The 26,857-nt window shown below is 39.6% G+C and overlaps 1 protein-coding gene across 2 annotated transcripts in view; it reads left to right on the top strand.

Annotated features, from left to right (window-relative positions):
* atad1b (ATPase family AAA domain containing 1b) overlaps positions 1–24,030 on the top strand; it is a 46,669-nt gene extending 22,639 nt beyond the window's left edge. For both annotated transcript variants that reach the window (XM_072239250.1, XM_072239249.1), the window contains exons 5-10: positions 3,390–3,590; positions 9,063–9,169; positions 9,958–10,047; positions 17,229–17,279; positions 18,697–18,833; positions 21,871–24,030. In XM_072239250.1, the coding sequence (XP_072095351.1) occupies positions 3,390–3,590; positions 9,063–9,169; positions 9,958–10,047; positions 17,229–17,279; positions 18,697–18,833; positions 21,871–21,988 (704 nt within the window). In that variant the 3' untranslated portion in view covers positions 21,989–24,030. The remainder of the gene's footprint in view (positions 1–3,389; positions 3,591–9,062; positions 9,170–9,957; positions 10,048–17,228; positions 17,280–18,696; positions 18,834–21,870) is intronic.
* Positions 24,031–26,857: the final 2,827 nt, after the last annotated feature.

The following is a 26,857-nucleotide window of genomic DNA, read 5'->3' as shown; positions in this document are numbered from 1 at the left end:
GGGGACATGCCCCGGCTAATCACAATCTGCATCGATGATTTGGCTGAGGTGACAAAATGTCACATGCAAACTGGCAATTTCAATAAATCTTCTAGACTATTGAATGTGAATTCCGTTAATACTCAGAATTTTAAGTCACTTTGATAAACTATTAATACGTGATGGAAATAAATTGTTCAGTAAACTAAATAATTTGTAGGGATCAGGGTCCTGGAGTTTAGGAAAGGAGAATGAGAACTGGGACCCTGGTGAGCCACAGAAGAAGGGAAGGGAACACAGCACACGTGACCTAATGCACAAGCTAGAAAAAGTTTTTTTTAAATGATGAGAGATTGATTTGTACTAATGTTCAAAGAGACCCAGGTGTGCTTTATACAAGTAATTCAGGTTGAGTCTCTTCATTTGTTCAGCAGTCAATACATGCCACAGAATATTTCCAAATACAATTCAACACTGACTTGTGAGGTGTGTTAGAATAAAGAATGTAAAGGTGGTCTAACATGCTAGGTTTTAAGGAGGTTGTTGGTAACACAGGTATATAGATGTTAGGGAGGGAATCCACAAGCACAGAGTCATAGAACACTACAGCACAGAAACAGGCCTATTGGTCTATCTAGTACATGCCAAAAACAATCAATCTGTTTAGTCTCATCGATCTGCATAGCCTTCCCATCCATGTAGCTATCCAAATTTCTCTTAAATATTGAAATCGAACCCACATTCACCACTTGTGCTGGCAGCTTGTTCCACGCTCTCACCATCCTCCGAGTGAAGAATTCCCTGTCATGTTCCCCTTAAACATTCACCTTTCACCCTAAACCCATGACATCCAGTTGTAGTCTCACCAAACCCCAGTGAAAAAGCCTGCTTGTATTTACCTTGTCTAATCCCTTCATAATTTTATATACCTCTATCAAATCTCTCCTCATTCTCCTGCGCTCCAGGGAATAAAGCCTTATTCAACCTTTCGCTGTTACTCAGGTCTTCAAGTCCCAACAAAATCCTTGCAATTTTTTTTTTCTTCACTCTTTCATTCTTATTTATATATTAGGCCTCGCCAAAGCATTATGTAATTTCAACATAACATCCCATCTTCGGTATTCAATACATTGATTTATGAAGGTCCATGTGCCAAAGTTTTCTTTGTAACCCTATCTACCTGTGATGCCACTTTCAAGGAATTACAGATTTTTCTTCCTAGATTCTTTTTTCAATCACACTCGTCAGTGTCCTACTGCTCACCGTGTAAGACCTTAACTGTTTGGTACTCCCAAACTGCAACAACTCACACTTGTCGTCATTAAATCCATCTACCAGTTTTCCAGCTGGCCCAGATCCCACTGCAAGCTTGTATAGTCTTCCTTGTGGTCCACTACTACCCTCAATCTTGGTGTCATCTGCAAATTTGTTGATCCAGTTTACCACATTATCATCAAGATCATTGATATGAATGACATACAAGAAAGGACCTGCACCATTCTCTGCAGCACACCACTAGTCACAGGCCTTCAGTCAGAGAGGTAACCATCTACTACCACACTCTGGCTTCTCCCGCAAAGCCAATATCTAATCCATTTTACTACCTCATCTTGAATGCTGAGCAACCAAACCTTCTTGACCAATCTGTCATGCAGACTTTGTCAAAGGCCTTGCTGAAGTCCAACTAGAGAACATCTGCTGCTTTGCCTTCATCAACTTTCCTGGTAACTTCCTCAAAAAACTCTAGTACATTGATTGTACAGCCTAGCACGCACAAAGCCATGTTGACTATCCCTTATCAGTCTCTGTCTATCCAAATCCAGCCCCTTAGAATACCTTCCAATAACTTTCCCTCTACTGATGTCAGCCTCACTGGCCCATGATTTCCTGTCTTATTCTTGGAACCTTTCTTAAACGATGGAACAACATTAGCTATCCTCCAGCCTTGCAGCATCTCACCCATTGCTGAGAATAATTTAAATATCTCTGCTAGGGTCCCTGCAATTTCTGCACTAACCTCCCATAGAGTCTGAGGCAACACCTTGTCAGGTCCTGGGGCTTTATCCATCCTAATTTGCCCCAAGACAGCAAACACCGCCTCCCCTGTAATGACTTCGTTGCTGCAATGCCTTACTTCTGTGGATTCTCTGTCCGTCTTCTGAGTAGTACAGGCACAAAAATTCCATTTAAGATCTCCCCCATCTCTTTTGGTTCCACACATATATTACTAGCCTGATCTTCCAGAGGACTGATTTTGTTCCTTGCTATCCTTTTGCTCTTAATATATTTGTAGAAGCCCTTAGGATTATCTAGCAGACCTTGTCTGCTAGGCATCTTCATGTGTTCTTTTAGCCCTCCTGATTTACTACTTAAGTGTTCTCTTACATTTCTTATACCCAAGTACCTCATTTGTTCCTGTCTGCTATGCACCTCTTTTTTCTTAACCAGGGTCCCAATATCTATCAAAAATCAAGGTTCTTTAAACCCGTTATTGTTGCATTTTATTATGACAGGAACATAAAAATTCTGTACTTACCAAGTACATCTTAGCCAGAAAGCAACCTGACCCAAACCACACTTGAAAGATTCTTTCTGATGCCATCAAAATTGTCCTTTCTCCAATTTAGAGTCTCAGCCCGAGGACAAGTATAAAGTGGAATCACTATAAATTTTAGTAAAGTGCTGGCAACAGGTGTACAGCAAGATCCCACTGATAGCAGTGTAATAGTTAATCAAATCATCTATCTTGGAGCTTTGAAGGATAAGTATTGGCCTGGACACTGGTAACTGCTGCTTTTCAGAACATTACTCCAAGATATTATATGCCACCTGAGAGGGCAGATGGAGCCATGATTTAATGTAATCTAAGTGAACATAACATCCAGCAGTGCAATGTTCCCATTCTGCTTCACTGAAATGTGAGATTATGTTTCTTGTGCTTGAGAGTCTGAGCTAAGAATCAACATATGGCCTTTTGACCCACTAGTTAGTGGACTATGAAATAAGCCTGAGCAGCTCTTGTTGCTGAGACTCATTAGTCTAATACAGTATGCTAGTAAAGTTTTACATGGTCTTTCTAGTGATGACAAAGCAGTAGTATGGGGTTGAAAGGGATAATACGTAAATCAGCCATGGTTGAATTGCAGGGCATGCAGGGTGGGCCAAATGGTCTCATTCTGCTGGTATGTCTTAGGGTCTTATGGTCCAACATCATACAGTAATCAATCCAGCATGGTTTTCAAAGCAGAATTTTATATATGTACCAAAGCTGAAGTGAGAGTCCTGTTGTAGATGCACACTCCTCATTTCCTGCCTTTGTAATTAACTTTAGTGGTTCAGAAAGTAGTTACATGTGATATGATGAAATCCTCAATTAACTTTCAGGAATGCTTTTTTTTGTTTCACTTTAGGTGTACTTCTGTATGGGCCTCCAGGCTGTGGAAAAACTCTCATTGCCAAGGCTACTGCTAAAGAAGCTGGATGTCGATTCATTAATCTACAGCCATCCACCTTGACTGATAAATGGTATGGAGAATCCCAAAAACTGGCTGCAGCTGTATTTTCATTGGCTGTGAAGCTGCAACCTTCGATCATCTTTATTGATGAAATTGGTAAGTTTGTGTAATTCTTGTCAGCATCTTGTTTGAGTCACAGTATAAATTTACTATCGCAGATACATATTTGTAAGTGTAAAGTGGTGTGGGCGGAATCAACACTGAAGTATCAATCATTTGCTATGTGATGTTCTATCTGTTATTCTGTCACCCACGCAACTCAAATTTCATCCCACTAGCTGTCTGATTGGGCTCTGCTAAGAAGAGCAGTTGTCCAGAAAGGAAAGTCACTACTACAAACATTGGAGCTCAGCCTCTTCTTTGTAGTTGCGATGAATTAGTATTGGTAATTTTATCCTATATTTTGCTTGATGAAAGATAAGGAACTCAATGTGAATGATAATGACATTAGCTCAATAATGATGCCAAAATATTGGAATTATAACAAGCTCTTCAGATTCTGATAGGCAGCTTTAGTAATATCTATTTGATGTTCTTGGCATTGATGAAGGACCCTCTTCCAACCAATTGAACATATCTGCAATTCACATGTCAACTGACCTGTTATTCTCCAGTGTGGGGGATGTTAGACAAGTACTTGAGAGAAATAAAATAGGTTCTGGGATGTTAAGAGGTTGGCAAGAGATTTGCTTGGAGTAAAAATACTGATGTAAGTCTGTCAGGCCAAAAGGACTCTCCCTGTTATGCAATTTCATTGTTCTTCCATATACTGGTGATCACATGCCGAATTCATTAATGCCTACCCAGAACTTTGAAATGTGGAATAAAGTTCACTTTCACAGAATTTATGTGGGGGAGGAAAGTTAATAAATACAAGATTTTTAAAATTTTTTACTTATTTTTGTGACCCTGAAGCAGATGATATGTCTTCATGTAATACAAGATTGTGGTATGGACTGTTTGCTAGGAAAGCAGACGCATCTCGTAATATGAGGGATGCCTGTATTGTACTTTCCCTGGTTACAAATAACCTGACTTATGGAAATCTGACTTCACACAAAAACTCCCATACATTTTACAGCATTTTTAAACTAGTAATAGTGGTAATAAGATATTTCATGGTATTCATTTAAGCCAGAATATAGTATATATCTTATTAGATTAATTATGGGTAGTGTTAGGATGATTATTGGGTGAAATGAAATAATTACAACAAGGGTATCTACAGCAGTATAGTATGCATTATTATAGAAAACAGATAGACTTACCGACAGTTCTCAAAACCCTAATGTAATCCAGAGATTGCCTGTATTCAGTGTCTCAACTCTCTTAACAGTAATAATTCTAAAGGCTGATTTATACTTGTGCGTCAACTCGAGCCTATGCGGATCCCTACACCATAGCATGACGCACACCTCTCCCAAAATGTAACTACGCATCGCAGCAATGCAGACCGCAACAACTGATTGGTCCACCTGGTAGCATCACATTTCCTCCTACGCTGCAGTAGCTTCCCATTGGGCAACTGAAGGGCAGGGAAGGAACTCTGGCTGCAATGCTTTCCATAAAGCTTTACAGACCTCTGAAATTATGGAGGACACATTTCGCTTTTATGAAAAAAGACGCTCACTTTAAACTTGTTTACCTGGAGAAAGACTACCATGACCATGAAGCCTTGCACGGGCAGGTGTGTGCGCATGAGTGACGTGCGCGAATTGCAGAGCGACGCAGACACACCAACGCACTAGTATAAATGCTCACAACACGCGTAGGCCTCTTGCGTAGGTTACAGCGTCGAGTTGACACACAAGTATAAATCAACCTTAACAGGCTGCCTTTTTAGCCCAAAAATTTAGCATTAGGAATTTTGTAGGTTCTTCTCCCAGGTTGGATCCACGCAGTTGAGGTGCAATCTGCTTGCAATCTTTTACATAACATTGATCTCATGTCCATGCTTATTAATGCTCATTGCTTTTCATTATTTCCTCTATCAGATTAGAGCTGGGGTTCCCAGTCTTCTTTATGCCATGGACCCTTAATAACCGATGGGAATCCCTGGACTCAAGTATGAGTTCAGTTTTTCAAATTTAGAAATGTTTGATGTTGTTGCATTTCACTTGATTGCAATATTTGAGTTTTTTTTATTGGTATTAATATTGGTTGTTGCTGTCACATGTTCTGAGGTACAATGAAAAGGTTTTGTGTGCCATCCATACAGATCTTGGCAAACATAATTATATTGGGATAGTAAAAAAAATGGAAGGCACAATATAGTGTTGCATTTACAGAGACAGTATAGTACAGCTTGACAGAGTGCAAGGGTCAAGATGAAGTCGATTAGGAAGTTGAGGGTTCATCTGTTAGCACTTGAGAGGTCTATAGTGGGATGGAAACTATTTTATATCTGCCTTTTGATGGAGAGGAAAAGAGGGCATGATTAGGGTGGGAGAGGTTTTCTTGAGGCTGCAGGAAGTGTAGATGGAGTCACTGAAGGGGAAGTTGTTTGGGTGTTGGACTGGGTTGTGTTCACAACTCTACAAATCCTTGTAGTCTTGGGCTGAGCAGCTACCATGCCATACATCTAGATGGAATGTTTCCTGTGGCGTATTTATAAAAATTGGTAAGAGCCATTGGGGGGGGGGGGGGGTTGCCAAATTTGCCAGCCTTCTGAAAAGTAGAGGTGTTGGTGTGCCCTCTTGGCTCTCGTGTTGGTGTTATTTACACCGAGAAACATGAAGGCTTTCAACCATTCCACCTCAGCACCACTAATATAGACATGACTGTTTCATGAAGACAGTGACCTGATCCTTTGTTTTGCAGACATTGAAGCAGATGAATTGGTTCACATTTTCAGATTCAAATGCTGCTGAGACTCTATCTCCACAGTAAATTATTGACTTTTTGTTTTCTTGTCTGTTGACTTTTAGCCTATATTCCAAAATTCCTGTTACCTATTTATTTTCTCAGCTATTCAAAACATACTGATTGTTGACAAGACACCAAATTTGGGAGATTTCCATTTAGATTAACAAATAATTTTGAATTAATTCTTTCCAGAAGCTATTTTTCTAGCCCAGAACTTGATCTACATCTTATTCCAATTATACACTTAAGGTAATTTGTCTCTATTCCATTAAGCTCCGTAGAATTTAGGGTGTGTTCAGCCCAGAAGGCTCTACTTCATCAAATGCTATTTTTGTCATCGGTGAAGGTCGTACTGCGTTTTTTTCATTTGCATTCAAATTGTTTGCAAAACGGAGATGTCTGTTTCTCTTTCCTTTTGTAGGAAGGGTTTTGTTCAATGGATTCTGTATCAAGGATCACATTCAGGCACATATTAATTAAATGACTCACAACTCTATTCACTGACTTGTATTCCCTTGGTATTGCAACAAAAGCAAACTGCAAAAGGTCATGTGTAGTTCTCTATTATTATGTAAGACTCTATGTGTATTTAGCTTCCCAATCTTGCGTCATTAATGTGGCTTAGAACATTTCAGGACAGATGTTATTGTTTCAATTTGAATTTTAGCTGAATACTTTTGGCTTGTGTTTACAGCTGCAGTGGTAGGGTGTGGAAGCAAAAATAATTATCATTAAACAAAAGATTGTGATGTCTTTGAATGTTTAGAGTGTACAGGCTCAAAAATAACTCGTAATTAATAAATATTGCTTGCTGAAGAATTTGCCTCATGCCAGCAACTTCCTCTTAGTTCATTGCATACATATTATTACAGTTCTAGAATCATTTGAAAATATAATAAATCTGTGAGATCATTGTTTCTTGAAGCCTGAAAATTAAATACAGTTGGACATCCAACATCAAGGTGCATGAAAACATGTCATTTCTGAAAATGTTCTATTTGGTCCATGTCCAAATACTTGGAAAGTTCAGCCTGGCTCTGGGTTTTGATGCAGCACTGGTCTCTTTGCTTCATTTTCAGTTGCATGCTAGAAATGTTCCCACGCTCCCAAATTGACGTAAGCAACCTATAGTCCCATTTTGCCCAGACTGCCTGACCTGTGCTGCCCTTTGATTTCCTGTGTATTTTTGTTAATTATGTCAAAGACCAGCAAATGAAACTATAGATAGAACTACAAAACGGGAAATACGATGCATTATCTACTTGATGAATACAATTATTTTCTTAATGTAATAATTATGGAAAATCTAAAATCCAAACCAGTCTTAATTCCAAGGTGACTGGATTTTGCATTTGAAACTTATGAATTTGTTTAATCTTGAAAATGAGATTATTTAGAGAAATGATTTTCAAACAAGCATTGTCATGTTCGCATACTGAATATTTCCATCAACTATCTTCCAATTTGAATTCTGATAAGCAATACCATTTATTCCCTTGGTACTGAAACAAATTACTTGACTAAATTAAGCCCCTTATTTGCCTTTATCCTGTTACCCTTTCCTATTGTTTACTTGCATTATTTTTATAGTAAATGCGATTTCCAATTGTGTATACTGGTGCTTACCTTTGCTAGCCTCAAACATATCTTTGGTTCCAAAGGTACATTTAATCTCAGGGAAATGTATACATGTACATTCTGAAATTCTTTTTCTTCACAAACATCCACGAAAGCAGAGAAGAGCCCCAAAGAATGAATGACAGTTAAATGTTAGAACCCCAAAGTCCCCCTCCAGCTCCCCCCCACCCACGCATAACCAGCAGCAGAGCAATGATCTCCTCTCCCCCACCAGCAAAAAAGCATCGATGTCCCCCACCGAGCACACAAGCATGCAGCAAGCATCAATAAAGACACAGACTTGCAGTGCCCCAAAGACTACTCGCTCACCTAGTAACTCAACGTACCACAGGCATCTCTCTCCCTAATAAGGGAAAAAGGGGTGTCCCCATTTCCCAGCGAGCGGGGAGACATAACAAACAACTCGCTGATTTATGATGTTAAATGTATGTTGCATCGCTTCTTCCGAGCTCTGTGCCCAAAGAACTCGGGTCTCTGGGCACACAGCCAGCAGCCAGCTTGCTGCTTTCAATCTTGTGTCTCCCACAACACACCAGTTTCCTGCAGCGCCACCAACCTTGAGTCCGCCCGCCTCCAGAGCCATGAAATCCCGGAACCCTGAAGGCGCAGTAGTCTTCTAGGTTGCATTCTTGATATATCAAAGCGCGGCCAGTCATGAGATCCCAGAAGCGGGTCCCATTCCTGCAAAGAACCGAAGTCAGTATGTAACTCCAGGTCAGGGGCTTCAAAAAAACCCTGAAACGGAAAATAGAGATATTAAAGATAGAGATAGAAATAGTGGAGAAAAACTAACCTTATTGCTGAGTTATGAAAAGTGGTGAATGCTTCCAAAATATTTCATATTTTCATTCTTTGATCATGTATTGCCAATGTTTGTACTGTTCACTTCTGACTTTTCACGTGTAGTTAGAATTTTTGGTGGCACTATTTCTTTAAAAAAAAATCATTTTTTCATCTCTCTTCATATTTGTCTGCAATAATCATGTGAATGGTTCAATTGTATTATTCTCCATTTCAAGATTTTGATGCTTAATTTTTATCACAATTTCTTATCTTCCCGCTTAGATTCTTTTCTGCGCAATCGGTCCAGCTCTGATCATGAAGCCACAGCAATGATGAAAGCTCAGTTCATGAGCCTCTGGGATGGTCTTGATACAGACTCTAATTGTCAGGTGACTACGTATATTTATTACCTTAATGCTTGTTCTGTTCAATCATATAAGATGTACTATATCTTGCACTAAGTCCTCCCTTTTCATCAGTCCTATGCCCAACTCCATCCCCAAAGGTTTAAAATGAAGCTCATCATGCTCTTTTAAAGGCATCCTGTAGACTTCTTCCACATTCTTAATAAGTCCACCAGTAGTTCCATTATTGATTAGGCCGGAAACCCCCAGGAATCTCATCTCATTGCTCTATTCCCTAACTTGAATAAATTGTTAAACAAAGATCCTGTGAGTATTTTTGGCCATTTCCCTTATTTCTTCTTCGAAGCATTCATTATACACACTAAATCTCCTTGAGGCACAGTTATGTTGAGGGTATGTGATGAAATATGACAGTGTAGTGCTTGATTATAATTAATTTGATGACATATTTTTGCAAACATTCACTACTTGACATAATTTAGCAATAAAATACTGTTTTCTCCCCTTGTGCGAGTTAGTTTACACATTTCTCCTTGATATGAAAGTATAATGACCCAAGTTTCTATAATCTTTTGAATAATTTATTAGTGTTCATGCTTTCTTTGTGTTACACTGAAGTATCACCTTCCACTTTGAGAATAATTCTATATGAACTCTTTTTCCACAATTTAGATTTGATCTGAGATATAACGAAAGATTTGTCAATAGCTCGATTTTTTTTTTCTCATCTGAAATTATTAATGATGCACTGCTGGTCCAAGGATGTCACTGCTTTTAATAAAATTGATGATGTAATGATGCCCTGTATCCAGGTAATTGTGATGGGTGCCACTAATAGACCACAAGATCTAGACTCTGCTATTTTGCGAAGGATGCCGACAAGATTTCATATAAATCAGCCTGTAAGTATTGATGTAGGTGTAATTCTGAGAGGTTATTGTTGTGTAATAGTTGTGATTATGACCACATAGTTGAGATGAATGTTTCAGTATGAATTTTTGAAGTGGTAAGAGAGTGTTAAACTTGTTCGGTTAATTTTACAAATGAAGAATCTCTGAAAGGAAACTTTACAGAAAAATATGTTTGTAGTTTATTATCGTGTCAGACTGTATGAGCTTGCTTTGTTTTCTCCTCGTGTATTATTCCAATCATCTGGATCTAAAAAGTGTCCTAACAAATTGCATTATTTTAAAATTTTGCCTTTTAAATGTCACGAATCTTTGATACAAAGGATACATGCATCGAGATAGTTACACCAGACAATAAATTTTAGATCTGATCTAAAGTTGTTTGCTAGAACTAAATTTACAGCCTTTTCGACCTGGACCCAAAGCCCTTGCTCAAATTTTAAAGCAGCAGCATTGCTTATATCCCTTCCACCTCCCACCCCTCACCCCACCTTCTTACTCTGACTCCTCAACGTTTTTTTTCCTCCAGTCCTGATGAAGGGTCTCAGCCCGAAACATCAACTGTACTCTTTTCCATAGATGTTACCTGGCCTGCTGAGCTCCTCCAGCATTTTGTGTGTGTGTTGCTTGGATTTTCAGAACCTGTAGATTTTCTCTTGTTTGGCATTGCTTATATCGTTATCAAAAGATGTGCCTTATTGTTTTTCTTTACTATTTGGACAGGTATCTGGCTAGGAAAGGTGTAGAGATATACAGTGCCTTGAAAAATTATTCAGCTCTCACAACTATTTTCACATTTTACTGCCTCATTTTCTAAATTTAAAATATATTGAAGTCGGATTTTTTTTAGCTAATGTACACTGTGCATTATGTCAAATCAAAAGAAAAATTCCAAAATCTTCAAAACAATTTACTAAAAATTGAAAATCAAAATTGAGGCTGAAAATGTATCGATCCACTTTGTAATTACTATGCTAACTTTCCTTGGGTGTAATACTATATATTACCTTACTAACTCACCCAATTTGTTGATTGGAGAATCCCCTCTCTCTGTAAGGTCTAACAATATGGTAGATTTTGAACAGACCAAACCAAATTGACAGCAGAGTATTCAAGGCAAGTCAGGGAAATGAGAAACACAAATTTGGGGAAGGGAACAAGACCAACTCAAAGGCACTGAACATACCTTGGAGCTCAGTGCAGTCCATTGTGGAAAAAATATGAAACCACAGCTACACTGCCTAGGTCAGGGGGCCCCTCTAAACGTAGTCACTGGAGAAGAATGACACTTATAAGAGAAGCTACTGTGATGCCAGCAGTCACTGAGTGAGCTGCAGAAGTCAGTGGTTGCAATTGAAGATGAAGTTCATGGCTCCACATCTCTAAGGCCTTGCATGAAATGGGTATTTATGGAAGAGTGGCTTTAAAAAGAGCATACCGTTGCTCATAAAGAGTTTGCAAAGCATCATTTAGAAGATACTGTAAAGATGTGGAAGAGGGTCTTGTGGCCGGATGAGACTAAACTGGAATTTCTTGGCCTCAACACTAAGTGTTACATGTAGTATAGATGTAATACTGCACATCAGCCTGGTAACACCATCCCTACTGTAAAGTATGGTGGCGGTGGCATCATGCTGTAGGGATGCTTTCTAGCAGCAGGGATTGAAAATCTGGTCGAGATTGATGGGAAGATCAATGCTGCTAAATGCAGAGAGATCCTGGATTTAAAAAAAGTACTTGGCTGGCCGCTACCAGAAAGCTTAAACCAGGGAGGAAGTTCATCTTTCAGCAGGGCAATGACCCAAAGCAAAGACTGCCAGAGCAACCATGGAGTGGTTTCAGATTAAGAAAATTGATGCCCTTGTGTGGCCCAATCAGAGTTCTGATCTTAATTCAATCAAACACCTCTGGCAAGATTGCTGTCCACTGCCGCTTCCCAACTAACCTGGAGGAATAGGCAAATCTAGCTCCATCACATTGTGCAAAGCTAATGGAGACTTGTCCAAAAAGACTACTGCTGTAATAGCTTTGAGAGGTGGTTTAACTAAGTATTGAGCAAAGGGGAATGTATACTTTTCAACTGCTGACATTTCAGTTTTTGAATGTTTAGTTTTTCAAGCTTTACAATTTTCTCTTTTTTGGGGTTCCATTGTGAAAAAAGAATATCTTTGTTGTCATTGTTGTGGAGCAATGAAACACAGTTTAGCAGCTCAACGTTTTGCAGTATGACAAAGAATATATACATAAAATAAACTCTAAAACCTCAGGAGTGCAGTCCAAAATTAATAATATATGGATGGGGGGGGGGGTAGGACTATTGCACACCTGCCATTCCTGGAAGTGTGATGCATTTAGCTGCCGCCGTCTTAGGAGGGAGGCAGGAGAAGGAAAGGGGGTGTTATACATTTCACTGCTTGTGGGTAGAAGCTGTTAAGGAGTCTCTTTGTTTTCATCCTTAATGCTCTGTATCTCTTCCCAGAAGGTAGAGGGGAAAACTGGTGATGATGAGTGGGATCCTTTGAAATACAAGTAGCCTTCTTTTGAAGTCTGCCAGTATAAATGTCTCTGAGGGAGGGTAATGTTGTGCCAATAACCCGCTCTGCTACCCTCACCACCCGCTGCAAGTCCTTCCTGCTCTGTTCTGTGCAGCTGGCAAACCACACTGCACAGCAATACGTCAGGAGGCTCTCTATAGTTGTCCGATAGAAGTTGATCAGCAGGTGATGAGGGAGGAGAGCGTGCTTTAGTTTCCTTAGGAAGTAGAGCCTCTGTTGGGCCTTCCCCACCTGATAAGAGATATGGGCAGTCCAGGTGAGGTCAGCCGAAATGTGGACGCCGAGGAACTTGAAACTCTCTCCTCTCTCCACCTCTTTCCCGTATACGTGCAGAGCAGAGTGCTCGACGCGCTTTGATTTCCTGAAGTCTACTATCAGCTCCTTGGTTTTTGTGATGTTCAAGTCCAGGTTATTATGACAACACCATTCTATAGGCTGTCTCATCACAGTCTGATATGATACCTATTAGGGTGGTATCGTCAGCAAATTTGACAATGGTGTTGGTGGAGTGAATGGTAGAGGAGTCATGGGTGAAAAGAGAATAGAGGATGGGGCTGAGAACACACCCCTGTGGTGTACTGGTGTTCAGGATGAGAGTAGATGACGTGTGTTCTCCCATCCTGACACTTTGGGGTCTGTTACTCAGAAAATCCAGTATCCATGAACACAGTGAACTGCCAAGGCCTAGGTTGCTCAATTTCTGCACCAGTTTGTAGGGGATGACTGTAAAGGAGCATGTGATTCACAAATAAAAATCCTCTGTTAAATTTTGTCGAAGTCCCTAGTTGTAATACTCATGTATATGAACAGAGTTGGGGGCTGAATGCTTTTACAAGGTACTGTATTGGCTGAGCAAGACAAGGGGGACTAGATTAGGTTGGCACTTTGATGTTCATGGATGAGCGTTGGGTTGAAGGTCCTGGTTCCAATCTGTATAATTGACATAAGTATGTGGGATTGGTGACTGGCTACATTGGAAAGTGCATTGAGGACGTTACTGGGATTAAATACTATGTTGCCAGGGCAAACCAGAAACCATTAGAAAATCTGCAGATGCTGGAAATCCAAAGCAACGCACACAACATGCTAGAGGACCTCAGCAGGTCAGGCAGCATCTATGGAAACAGTCGAGGTTTCAGGCTGAGACCCTTCTTTGGGACAGAAGAAACCAGAAGCCCAGGCTGACTGCTGTGATTCATGCGCTGCTTAGGGATTGGGATGCTTCCTTCAGATCTCTAAAGTCAGCAGGATCCGTGCTCTATGCCATCAGGAAGACAAAGTGTGAGTATGCACAGAAAATCCTTAATGATCCCAGGGACACAAGCCATGTGATGAGGTATACTAGCCATAACCAATTACAAGTCCACTCTGCACATCAACGACAGCTTCTGCCTCCCTTGATAGGGTGAATGCTTTTTGTGCATGATTTGACCAATTGAATGATACGACATCAAGGAAAGCACCCTCTCTTCCTGAGGAGCAAGCACTGTCTTGGCACAGCCAAATCAAGGGGGACCCTAGCCAGGGTAAACCCATGCAAAGCTGCAGAGCCAGACAACATCCCTGATCAGGTGCAGAGGGATGGTGCGGCCCGGCTAACAGAGGCCTTAATGGACATCTTTAATGTCTCTCTGAAACAGTCCACTTTTCCTACAGGGTTTAAGGAAGACACCATCATTCTAATGCCCAAGAGAGCTACAGTAACTGGCCTAAATGATTGTTTACCACCCAGTGGCATTGACTTCAGTAATCATGAACAAGAGAAAATCTGCAGGTGCTGGAAGTCCAAACAAGACACACACAACAATCATGAAGTGCTTTGAGCAACTGGTAAAGCATTGTATAAAATCCCACTTTTCAGCTACATTGGATCCTTTACAGTTTGCCTACTGTTCAAATGGGTTTGCCTTAGCCCTCCACTCTGTCCTGTCCCACCTAGAAAATGATGCCTTGTGTCAGGATGTTCATTGACTTCAGCTCGGCATTTAACACCATCATCCCTCAGGCCTTGTTGGGATTTAACACCACTCTCCGTAACTGGATCTTGGACTTCTTGATGGAAAGACCCCAGTCAGTCTGAGTTGGCAGCAATGATGAGTCAGCATGTAGAGAGGCTTGTCAAATGGTGTGAGAACAACAGCCTGAGTCTCAACGTGGACAAGACAAAAGAGATGATTGTGGACTTCAGGAAGGCACAGGTCGATCACTTTCCTTTGCACCTCAATGGCTCTGCCATGGAGAGAGTGAAGAACACAATGTTCCTTGGAGTGCACATAACAGATGATCTAACCCAGGGGTCCCCAACCTTTTTTATTGACAGTAATCATGCGGACCGGCCGACCCGGGGTCGGGAGGGCGGTGGTTGTTGTGATCAAGTAGGGGTTGCCAACTTTCTCACTCCCAAATAAGGGACAAACGTAGCAGTCAAATACCAGACACTTGTGTTTACCCCGTGAAAGACTACTATGACCATGAAGCCTTGCGCGGGCACCTGTGTGCGCATGCGCGTGCGTATGTGCTGATTTTTTAATTTTATGAATCGGTTTTGGCTTAATCTTCCCGATTCTGTTAAATGAAACTACACTGTACATACAGTATTTCTACTCTATATAGGCCGTATATTTATAGGCTGCTTTTACTATATGTTAGTGTTATTTTAGGTTTTGTGTGTTATTTGGTATGATTTGGTAGGTTATTTCAAGTTCAACAGTGCATGACAGGGAATGAGGAAAGGTACAGCTGACTCATATCGTTTCATATCGCCAAATCATGTCGTTTCCTCGCGGCCCAGTAGCACATGCTTTGTGGCCCGGTACCAGTCTGCGGCCCAGTGGCTGGGGACCACTGATCTAACCTGGACCCACAACAGCTCCTCACTAGTCAAGAAGGTAGAGCAGCATTTACACTTTCTGAGGAGATTGAGGTGTGCAAGGCTCCCTGTTCCCATTCTAACAGCTTTCTGTATGAGCACCATCAAGAGCGTCCTGTCTGGCTGCACCATTGTGTGGTATGGAAGCTGCAAGGCATTGGATCGCAAGACCCTATGGAGGACAGTAAATTCGCTGAGAGGATCATTGTGTCTCCCTCTTCCCCATTTGTGACATTTTCTGGGAATGTTGCAGGCAAAGGGCCCAAAGCATTGTTGAGGACCCTCAGCACCCATCCCACAACCTCTGTAACCCACTACTGTCAGAAAGGAGAAAGAGAAGCATCAGAACTGGGACTGCTAGATTGGGTAACAGCTTCTTCCCTCAGGCAGTGAGACTAATGAATACCCTGCCACCACTTATTTATGGTATAATATTTTGGTTTATGTGCTGCATATGATATAATGTGGGTGCACTGTGGTCTGGAGGAACGTTGTTTCATTTGGTTGTATATATGTACAATTAGATAACAATAAACTTGAACTCTATGAATCTAATACTTTGTAAGTGTCATTCATTCAAATTGGTGTGGATCAATGAAATAATTCTGATGTAAATTTGGTTTCCTAGGCCACGTGCCTGGATTGCAAGGACATATGTTATATATGTAGTTTCTCCTTAAAAATTAACATGCAACAGCTTTTAGAAATCTTACATAAGCATAATGTCTTTTTTAAAAAAAAGCTGTAGTCACATGTTAATCATTTAAACTCAATTGGATTTGTTTGTGTAAATTATTGTAAAGATTGAATGTGTCACCTAGGTAAGGTACATAAACAAACAGAAGAAGCAATTTTGCTTGAAAGCTTCAGGATTCTTAATAAAAATCTCCACTAAATTCAACAATCTCTCATGTCCTGTTACCACAAAGGAAAATTATTTCAAAGCACATTGTTTGCATTTTTATCACTTATCCAAAGATAAGAACTGATAGCAGATTATGTTAAGGTTAGTGAGGGACTCCCAGAAGATGTGATCAAACCAGCAGTGTGAAAGCTATGTAGTGTAGCGATAATATGAATTTTATAATGTTTGAATTAAGAAAACGACAAGATACAGTAGTGCAGAGCACAAAATGATAGAGGAAGTCAGCAGGTCATGCGGCATCTATGGAGGGGATTAAGCAGTCAATGTTTCAGGCCAAGATCTTTCATCAAAAAGTAACTCTTGTAAATAGGGCATAGGACGTTGACTAGGTGTAGTGAAAGATGGCATGGAACTGGAAAAGATTAAGCTGTACTTAAGAATAAAAACTATTAAGTGATGGTAAAGTAAAACATCACTCTTTGAGAACTTGGCATTGCTGAGAAATGAGCATCAATTGACTTTAATTGCTCATGCGCCATTAACCATGTTGCTGAGAGTCTGGTTACATATATGCGAGGATAACAAGTTTCCTTCCTTCAGTGATTTTCACAGCAGTTATGTTGTATGAACAACAGTTATTTAAGATTCTTCATTTACTGAGGTGCAGTTGAAAATGATATCTTCAGATCATTGAATCTAGATCTTTAGATTCTTTATCCATTACCGTAACTATTGTATTCCCACTAGACTTATGCTTGAAGTACATGATGGAACGCCCACATGATGGGTTGAGTCAAGTAGCTGCTTTTGTTTGCATGATCTCAGTATTTTAGTAGTACCTTTTTACATATATTGATAAGTACTCTAACTTTTATCTTTTTTACAGAATATCAAGCAGCGAGAATTAATCCTGGCTTTAATTCTACTAAATGAAAAGGTATCTGACTTGTATGAAAAGAAATTACAATTGAATTACGTTTTAATTTTATTTTTAATTCAGCGATACAGCCCTTCAAGCCCTGACGCCCCAGCAACCCCATATTCCTGATTAACCCTAACCTAATCACGGGACAATTTACAATGACCAGTTAACCTACCATTACATCTTTGGACTTGTGAGAGGAAAGTGGAGCACCCAGGGAAAACCCACACATTCTACAGTGAGGACGTAGAGACTCCTCACAGAACGGTGCTGGAATTCAACTCTGAAACGCCCTGGGCTGTAATAGCATCGAGCTAATCACTATGCTACCCTGGCGCCCAAATGTTGGATTGCCAAATCTTTTCCAAATTTGGCTTGAGGTTTTGCTTCCGAGATAATGTATCAGATTAGATATAATAATCAGTACCTTCTAAGGCCACATGACACTGCTCACAAATTTGCTATTTTCATAGCTGTTGCAGGTTTTTCCTTTTAAAACTAAAAACAAATAAGGTTTCCTTTTTTTTAAAGCGGGACCAGTATTTGACATAAGTGCAAACTGAATACAAAACAAAGCTTTGCTGTTGTATATTTTATTAACATGGATGCCTGTTTCTGATGCTAGTAAATAGTAATCCATGGTGTTATTGAATGCCATGCATCAGTATGTACATTGCTGCTTCTCACTGATCTGTTTCTACTCTGTGCTGGGTTCTGGGAGCTCTGAACTGAGCCTTACTAAAAGCAGGCTTGTTTTTGTCCGTTTGTTCAGCTGAAGTTGAGAATTCAGTGTTGGGTGATGGACAGGAACATAGAGTAACGCGGTGTGATTTTCCTCCATTCTTTGTCAGGTTCTCTCCATGTAGTTCCTGTTATTTTATCTTTAAATACCATTCTCTAAAGATTATGACGTATTCCAGCCTTGAAAGTGCATCGTTTCTTTTGTGGATCCATAATAGCACAAGACCACCATATTTCATCAATGCTTTACTTGTTTGGCATTCCTTAGTGATTTATTATACTACAAATATATGATGGTCCTTCTGTTCATCCTTGCCAATTTTTTTTTTAATGTTGCCAACTTGGTTTAGATTGCTTGCACATTTGATCTTTGCAACACTTACGTTCATATAGAATCTACTGAGGTTTGGTTTGTGTATTAATCTTTATTGCGGCTGTTGTTGGTTCCTTTCTTCTCCCTGTATGTGAACAAGTTTCAAGCATCTACTTGGAATCCTTAACATGCTTGGTATGGGTTGTAAGCTTGCTTTGGGGTGGTAGCTTAGGTGGGTTTCTGCTGCACTTCATTATGACGTTTTTATAACTTGGCTGCCTCTGACACATTAGTATTTTATTAACGTATTACGTATTATCATTAAGTCATTTTTTAGAATTTAAAGTGTCTAAAGTATATTCCTTTGTTTCTTAAAAGGTGGACAATTACGTGAACTTGAGTGAAATTGCTAAGGAAACTCATGGCTTTTCAGGGAGTGATCTCAAAGAACTCTGTAGAGATGCAGCCATGTTCTGTGTCCGAGATTATGTAAATGGCTCTGAAGAGGAGGAAAGGTTTGTAAAAACAAACAAACAAACAAGCCTGGAGCTTCTTGCACTGTGATGACTGATTGGATGTAGATTCGCAATCAAATGGCAACAGAAATTGGATTTTAAAAGGTTTTGTTTCTGGACGTGGTTGTCAGCACTGTAGTTTTAAGTTTTGAACAATATCACAGGTGTACAAGGTAAGAGGCATAGACTGAGTGCATAGCCAGACTTGTTCCCAGGGCAGAAACGGCTAATACAAGGGAGCATAATTTTAAGTGATTGGAGGAAAGTATGGGTGGGGAGTAGGGGGTACCAGAAGTATGTTTTTTACTGAGAGTGGTGGATGGATGGAACACTGCAGTGGTAGTGGTAGATGCAGATACAATGGGGCATTTAAGACTCTTAGAAAGGCACATTTATGATAGAAAAATGGATGGAAAGGCTTGGATTGATATCAGTGTAGACACAGTATTGTTGATTGAAGGGCCTGTCCTGTGCTGTGCTGTTGTAATATCAAGCTGTGTTTGCAACCACACTATTGAAACAGTAGGTTCTACAATGCAAATAAAACTGGTCTTTAACATAGTGAATTAACTATATTTTTAAGTTTTTTTTGAATGCTTGACAGCTTATTTAGTAATTTCTTGACAAGTATATTTCAAGACTTGCCAGTTACCCAGGGACATTCTTGGGGTTTGAAACTGATTTTTCTTTTTTTTCCTCTCTACTTTTTGCCTCTTTCCTTGTTTTATATTTGTTTCTTTGTTTTCTGTTCTTTCTAATTGCCTTTGACCCTCTTGCTCTTCCCCTCCCGCCTCCCTCAATAAACTGGCCACAGAGTGTGTGTTCATGGTGTTCTGTGCTGTAGCACACCCACTTCAGGGTTCAACATGTGCATACGGAGATGCTCTTCTGCACACCACTGCATGATTGTTTGTGTTACTGTCAGCTTGAACCAGTCTGGTTATTCTCCTTTGACCTCTCTCATTAACAAGGATTTTTTGCACACAGAACAGCTGCTCACTGGATGTTTATTGTTCTTCACACATTCGCTGTAAATTCTAGAGACTGCTGTGTATGAAAATCCCAGAACAGCAGTTTCTGAGATATGCAAACCACTTTGCCTGGCACTAACAATCGTTTCACAGTCAAAGTCACTTAGATCACATTTCTTCCCCACTCTGATGTTTGGTCTGAACAGCAACTGAACTTTTTGAACATGTCTGTGTGGTTTTTTTGCATTGAGTTACTGCCACATGAGTAGATAGTTGTGTTAACGAGCAGATTTACTTAACAAAGTTGTCAAAACTTTGTGAAACCCCTCGGTTTCCTTAACTGTGTAAGTCTAGGGAAGGCACGCTCCAGTCCCGCCAAATTCGTGAGCTTGAGACTGCTCTCCCACCCCAAAACCGGTTTGTGTGGATGTGTGTAATTTACTACCGTTCCAAATTAGTGCCACAAAATAACAGATGGTATACTGCATACAATTCAAAGAATTATATTTATGAATCTTAATTAAAGGGTTAGTTAAAGAAAAACAAAAAGAAAAGGGCTCATTTTAACTGAAGCGTCAAATAGTCATAGTCATACTTTATTGATCCCGGGGGAAATTGGTTTTCGTTACAGTTGCAGCATAAATAATAAATAGTAATAGAACCATAAATAGTTAAATAGTAATATGTAAATTATGCCAGTAAATTATGAAATAAGTCCAGGACCAGCATATTGGCTCAGGGTGTCTGACCCTCCAAGGGAGGAGTTGTAAAGTTTGATGGCCACAGGCAGGAATGACTTCCTATGACGCTCTGTGCTGCATCTCGGTGGAGTGAGTCTCTGGCTGAATGTACTGCTGTGCCCACCCAGTACATTATGTAGTGAATGGGAGACATTGACCAAGATGGCATGCAACTTAGACAGCACCCTCTTTTCAGACACCACCGTGAGAGAGTCCAGTTCCATCCCCACAACATCACTGGCCTTAGGAATGAGTTTGTTGATTCTGTTGGTGTCTGCTACCCTCAGCCTGCTGCCCCAGCACACAACAGCAAACATGATAGCACTGGCCACCACAGACTCGTAGAACATCCTCAGCATCGTCTGGCAGATGTTAAAGGACCTCAGTCTCCTCAGGAAATAGAGGTGGCTCTGACCCTTCTTGTAGACAGCCTCAGTGTTCTTTGACCAGTCCAGTTTATTGTCAGTTTGTATCCCCAGGTATTTGTAACCCTCCACCATGTCCACACTGACCCCCTGGATGGAAACGGGTCACTGGTACCTTAGCCCTCCTCAGGTCTATCACCAGCTCCTTTGTCTTTTTCACATTAAGCTGCAGATAATTCTGCTCACACCATGTGACAAAGTTTCCTACCGTAGGAAAGTTTGGAGATGTGCACAGTTGTGTGCACATCTCCAAACAAATGTGCACAGTTTGGAGCTCAAAGTCTCATCATATTCACTGATCTTCGATCGATCTCACCCCTGGCTTCATCAAATCATGGTCTCCTCCAGGTTGAAACCTACGACCTCTTCAGTGTCTTTTCTCTTCTCTCCATTAGGCTTCTGAACTCCCTGCTGTGTCGCATTCAAGGTGTCACTGGTTAATCTGTTCTGTACCTTAGAATATTTAATTTACGCTCTTCAGCCTACTTATAACCATATAACAATTATAGCACGGAAACAGGCCATCTCGGCCCTTCTAGTCGGTGCCGAGACTGTGTGATTCATCTGTAGATTTTATCCTTACTGTCATAAGTCATTGTGTGTTCTGTGTACTACTGTGCTTTATACTGTGGCTTGAAAAAATGTTGTCTTCTGGTATACATGTATCTAGTTAAATGACAATTATCTTGACTTCACTTTATCTACTTAGTTACCTATACTTACTTATACTCTTTCACATTTGTTTCCAAAATTAAACACAATATAACCAGGTAGACAACTCCATTTTGGCTTTCAAATATGGCCGGTCTCATCCTATTTTTTTTTTTTTTTTACACATTTAGTCTGATATAGATTCTGCAAAGCTCATTCAAATTTTTAAAAAAGTTATTTGTTTTAATAGTGCTAAGGAGAAGATTCGACCCATCAAGCAACAGGATCTTCAGAAGGCAATAGAAAAGCTGCGAAAGTCTAAAGAAGCTACTGTTTCAAATGGCTTGCTGCACGTCAGTGTAGACTGAGGATAACCTCAAGTACAGTTGGAAGGTCAATTTGGGCTGTATCTTTGCTGAATGACGGCTCCTCCTTGCTCACTGCAAGAGCTACATTTGAAGAAAGAAGAGGGATTTTTTTCCTCAAAAAATATTCCATTTCTGTGAATGTAACACACCACCTATCAAATATGTAAACTGAACTCAGCAATTCCTCTGGTTCATCTTCAAAGAAAACTTTATACCAAACTTTTCGTGTAATTCTTATTCACTGAATTGTACCGATAGATATGATAGGATTTTCTGTAGTTGGTTCCATTTGTGAATATATTAGTAGCATTGTCCAAGATGTAAAATGAAAAGAGAACTGCTTGAATAGTCCAAAAGCCAGAGAAAATTTCAGTGATCTTTAAGGCAGGTGAGAGGACTGACTGGATCTCACTGCAACCTGACGATGAATTATTGACGATGAATTGGATTAATTGTGGAGTCCTGGAAATGGGTTGAAATTTATGTGAAGAAGCTATTCAGAGTAGTTTTGGTTGACTTTTGGTTGAACATTAGTCATGATTGTTGTTAAGTTAATTAAAGATAAAAAGCAGCTGATGCTTTTTAAATGTATTTTTTATTTTATGGTTCAAGGTAAATAAAAGTCTGAAGTCCATAATGTTTTATCTTTTTTTATTTGCTTTGAAGAATGTAAGCTGTTAATTGTACAGACTGCTATGTTTGCTAATAATTTTAAACAATTCAATATATGCATTCGATTTTGGATTCTTACCGAAAAATTCTGTACTTTATAAGAAGGTGTGTGGGTCAGTGCACAATAATTTTTACGAAGAATGGCTTAAAATTGGAAGTTTCATTTGAACAGAAAAATAATAACTGAAACTTTAAAAACTAATGAAAAATTGAGTCCATAATTTGGCTAATTTAATGAAGGTGATGTTCACGATAACTTCTTTTAACATGAGGGTAGTTAATAGTCTGCCTATATCTTTTTAAGAAGTGTTTTATGTATTATGCATTTAGGGAATAAAAACCAAAAAGATAGAGGTAAAATAGAGAAATAAATGCATTTACAGTAGATCCAGCTGAGGACTTTATATCAACACAAGATTAATGTGATTGCAATGTTTAATAAAATTGACATCAGTACATTTACTAATCAATGTTAAATTAAAGTTTCATTTACAGAGGTAGAACTTTCTCTGATTTCAGTGTTAATTTTTTTTCAGTTATCCCATGCTTTCACATTCAATCATCCAGTTGTCTGCTTTAAAACTTGTATTTCAATCCTGAAGACTCTTCTAACAGCCATGTTAATTGTTATAATATTTATTATATTGCTGGCCATTTCTAATCTGGTCCTTGCATGTCCCTTCTGACTGTCTAGAGGAAATAACTAGTTCTGTGTATATGTAGCTTAAAAAACTATTTATTTATGTAGAGATGCACCACAAACAGGCCCTTCTGGCCCAACAAGCTGCACTGTCAGCAACCTACCTTTTTAATGCCAGCCTAATTACAAGATAATTTACAATGACCATTTAACCTAATGACGGGTACACCTTTCAACTGAGAGAGGAAACAGGAGCACCTGGAGGAAACCTATGTGGTTCAAGGGGTGAACAGACAGTACCAGCATTGAACTTCGAACTCCAGAATGCCCCAAACTATAATGGTGTCGAGCTAACTGCTAATGGATATTTTCAGAAGTATTAAATAAAGTAATCTGTGTAGTTAGCACATTGTGTCCATAACTAACCAATGGGATAAGTCAAAATCACATTGAGAAGCTAGATACAATACAGATTTATATAACAAATTAATTATTTTGTTTTAATATTTATTATTAATACATGAGAAGAAAATACATGTTACTTAGGCTAGATGGTGAAACAAGCAAGTTGTTTGAATAGAATATTAAACATCAGTATTGTATACTCTGAAATTCCATATGGCAGGTAGTTAATTCCAATGCTTTAATTAAGTGCACAGATGAAGGTGAAATGAAGCTGGATTTTTAACTATGATTTTAATAAATATAATAAATCTACATTAAAATGAAATGAGCAGCAGTGTCTTTGGTCCATCTATATAAAATGTCCTCTCCTGTATATGCGTGTGATTGGAAGCAGGGATTTGCCTAATGTTAACTATCAATATGAATGTTATATTTTTAGTGACTTGTCTACAAAGTTACAGACTTCCTTCTCAGCATTTTATCTTGCTTGTAGTTCCATTTGGGCTTATTTTGTTTTAAATAGCTTGACTGGAAGAAGTGAGTACTGGAAAAAAATGGGTATAATCATTTTTCCAAATGTTTGGCTAAGATACTAAATGTTAAAGTTATGCTTCACTGTAACAGAGAAAGGAGTGAATTTTCAGAGAAAAAAGTGTCCGTGGAATCCAGAGATTTACAGTTTTTCAGTTTTGAAGGATCTTGCTTTGTTTAGAAGAACCATCTGAAGAGAAATGTTAAAGCGGGCATTTCCTAGTGTCAATTCAATTTGCATAAAATTTAAATTAAGTTATCTCTCCTTGTCCATCTGATTTTGTATGGTGTAAATAGACCCTAACAGTTTTTATCTGTGACAATGTACTTGCTGCTGTATATGGTGACTGAAAATATCCCAAATGTGCAGTTTATTACAGTTAATGATTTGACATTGCTATGAATGCCTCCATGAATTTCCTACTGCAGTGTGCACTACAAACTAAAATTTTACAGATGAACCTCACTCCAGCATGGATGTCTTGTAATATACTAGGACTTCAGGAACGACTACCAATATATTTCTGACCTTTGCTCTGCTCCTGCAGTGAGTTTAGTGACCTTTGGAAACGCTCCTGTATGTTGTTGCATACTGAGGTATATGGAGAAGCAATGTTCTCATTGCATGCTTGATGGTGCTTTGCCGACACTTTCTCTAACCACTCTTACCCCCCCACCCCCCCAAATGACAACTTGTCCTTACTATTATCTGCCCCGCCTGGGGAAGTTACCAAAATCTGAATTTAAAAATGCACTAGAAATTCTCAACAGGGCATGCAACATCTTCGAGTAGAGAATAGAGTTGACATTTTGGATGATGCACTAATTGCATCACCGTCTAATATGGAGGCACCAGTGCACGGGATCAGAAAAAAAAATGCTACAGAGGCGTTGACGAGTCGGCCAGCTTCATTTTGCGCACTAGTCTCACCGCTACTGGGAACATCTTCCAAAGGTGATACCTCAGGAAAGCAGCATCGGTCATGAAGACGCCACCGTCTTGAAGGTGTGGGACCCTTGCCATCCAGCATATGCCCTCTTCTCACTACTAGCATCAGTGAGGAGGTACAGACGCCTGAAGACACACTTCACATTTTAGGAATAGCTTTCCCCTCTGCCATCAGAGTTATGAACAGTCCGTCAACGTTACCCTATCATCTTGCTCTTGTTTATTGTTTTTATGTATATTTGATGATTTCATGTATTTGCACAACATTTCACAACATATGCCCATGATCATAAACAGGATTTTGATTCTGATTCTGATTCGACTAATTCTTGAATTATGGTAGCTGCCAGAATGATGAGGTTTTCCCACATTCTCCGGTTTTATTCTCTACAGACTTGCACATTCTACATCGTGGCCCTTGGAAGATGACTTGCCTGTAATTTGTTCAACCAGCACCATGTAATTCTGCACCAAAGCTGATATAATTTGATCATCCCTTAAAAGGGCATAATTATGTGTGGGCAATTCAACTTCCTTTTAAATGCAAACGTTTATCTACTGTATGTGAATAGAACATTGCACTGGCTGCATCATTGCGATTCAACTTTTGAGTATTGTGACGATCAGCCTACATTGCATTATTCCAATACAACTATGAATTCAGAAACTATTTCCAATTTAACGATCAGCCTGCATCATACTACTTTAATGAAAACTACATGCAAGCATCAGCTGCCGTGATACACTCATTTCAAGAATGGAGACAAACTTACCCATATTGGCATCAATGGATCTAGGTTTGAGAGGGTGAACAGCATTAAATTCCTCGGCATAAACATCACAGAGAGTCTCACGTGGGCTGTACATACTGCCTGTGTGGTGAAAAAAGTACAACAGCGCCTCTTTCACCCTAGACAGTTGAAGAAGTTTGGTATGGGCCCCCAAATCCTAAGAACTTTCTACAGGGGCACAATTGAGAGCATCCTGACTGGCTGTATCACTGCCTGGTATGAGAACTGTACTTCCCTCAATCGCAGGACTCTGCAGAGAGTGGTGCGGATAGGCCAGTGCATCTGTAGATGTAAACTTGCCATTATTCTAGACATTTACAAAGACAGGCGTGTAAAAAGGGCTCGAAGGATCATTGGGGACCCGAGTCACCCCAGCCACAAACTGTTCCAGCTGTTACCATTCGGGAAATGGTACAACAGCATAAAGCCAAGACCAACAGGCTCTGGGACAGCTTCTTCCACCAGGCCATCAGACTGATTAATTCATGCTGACACAACTGTATTTCTATGTTATATTGACTGTCCTGTTGTACATACTGTTTATTATAAATTACTATAATAAATTACTAATTGCACATTGCACTTTTAGAGGGAGATGTAACGTAAAGATTTTTACTCCTCATGTATCTGAAGGATGTGAGTAAAGTCAAATCAAGTCAATAGTACCAAACATTTACCAAGCCAAATTTTGCAGATTTTGGGCTGCCCATTTCTCATTGAATTTCTCAATTGTTTTGCATTACATTTACTAAAATGCATCATCTCTACTCTTTGAGGCTATTTGAATGCGATGATAGAGTTTGCAGAATGCTGATGAAATTTCTGTCCGGGGGCAATTAACTTTAGGGATATTCAGGATGCCTTCTAGCTCTGAAATTGAA

This window comes from Mobula birostris, chromosome 21, assembly GCF_030028105.1.
Source record: "Mobula birostris isolate sMobBir1 chromosome 21, sMobBir1.hap1, whole genome shotgun sequence".
Classification (NCBI taxonomy): domain Eukaryota; kingdom Metazoa; phylum Chordata; class Chondrichthyes; order Myliobatiformes; family Myliobatidae; genus Mobula; species Mobula birostris.
The sequence above is the reverse complement of the archived record's forward strand: the minus strand, read 5'-3'. Positions and strand labels throughout refer to the sequence as shown.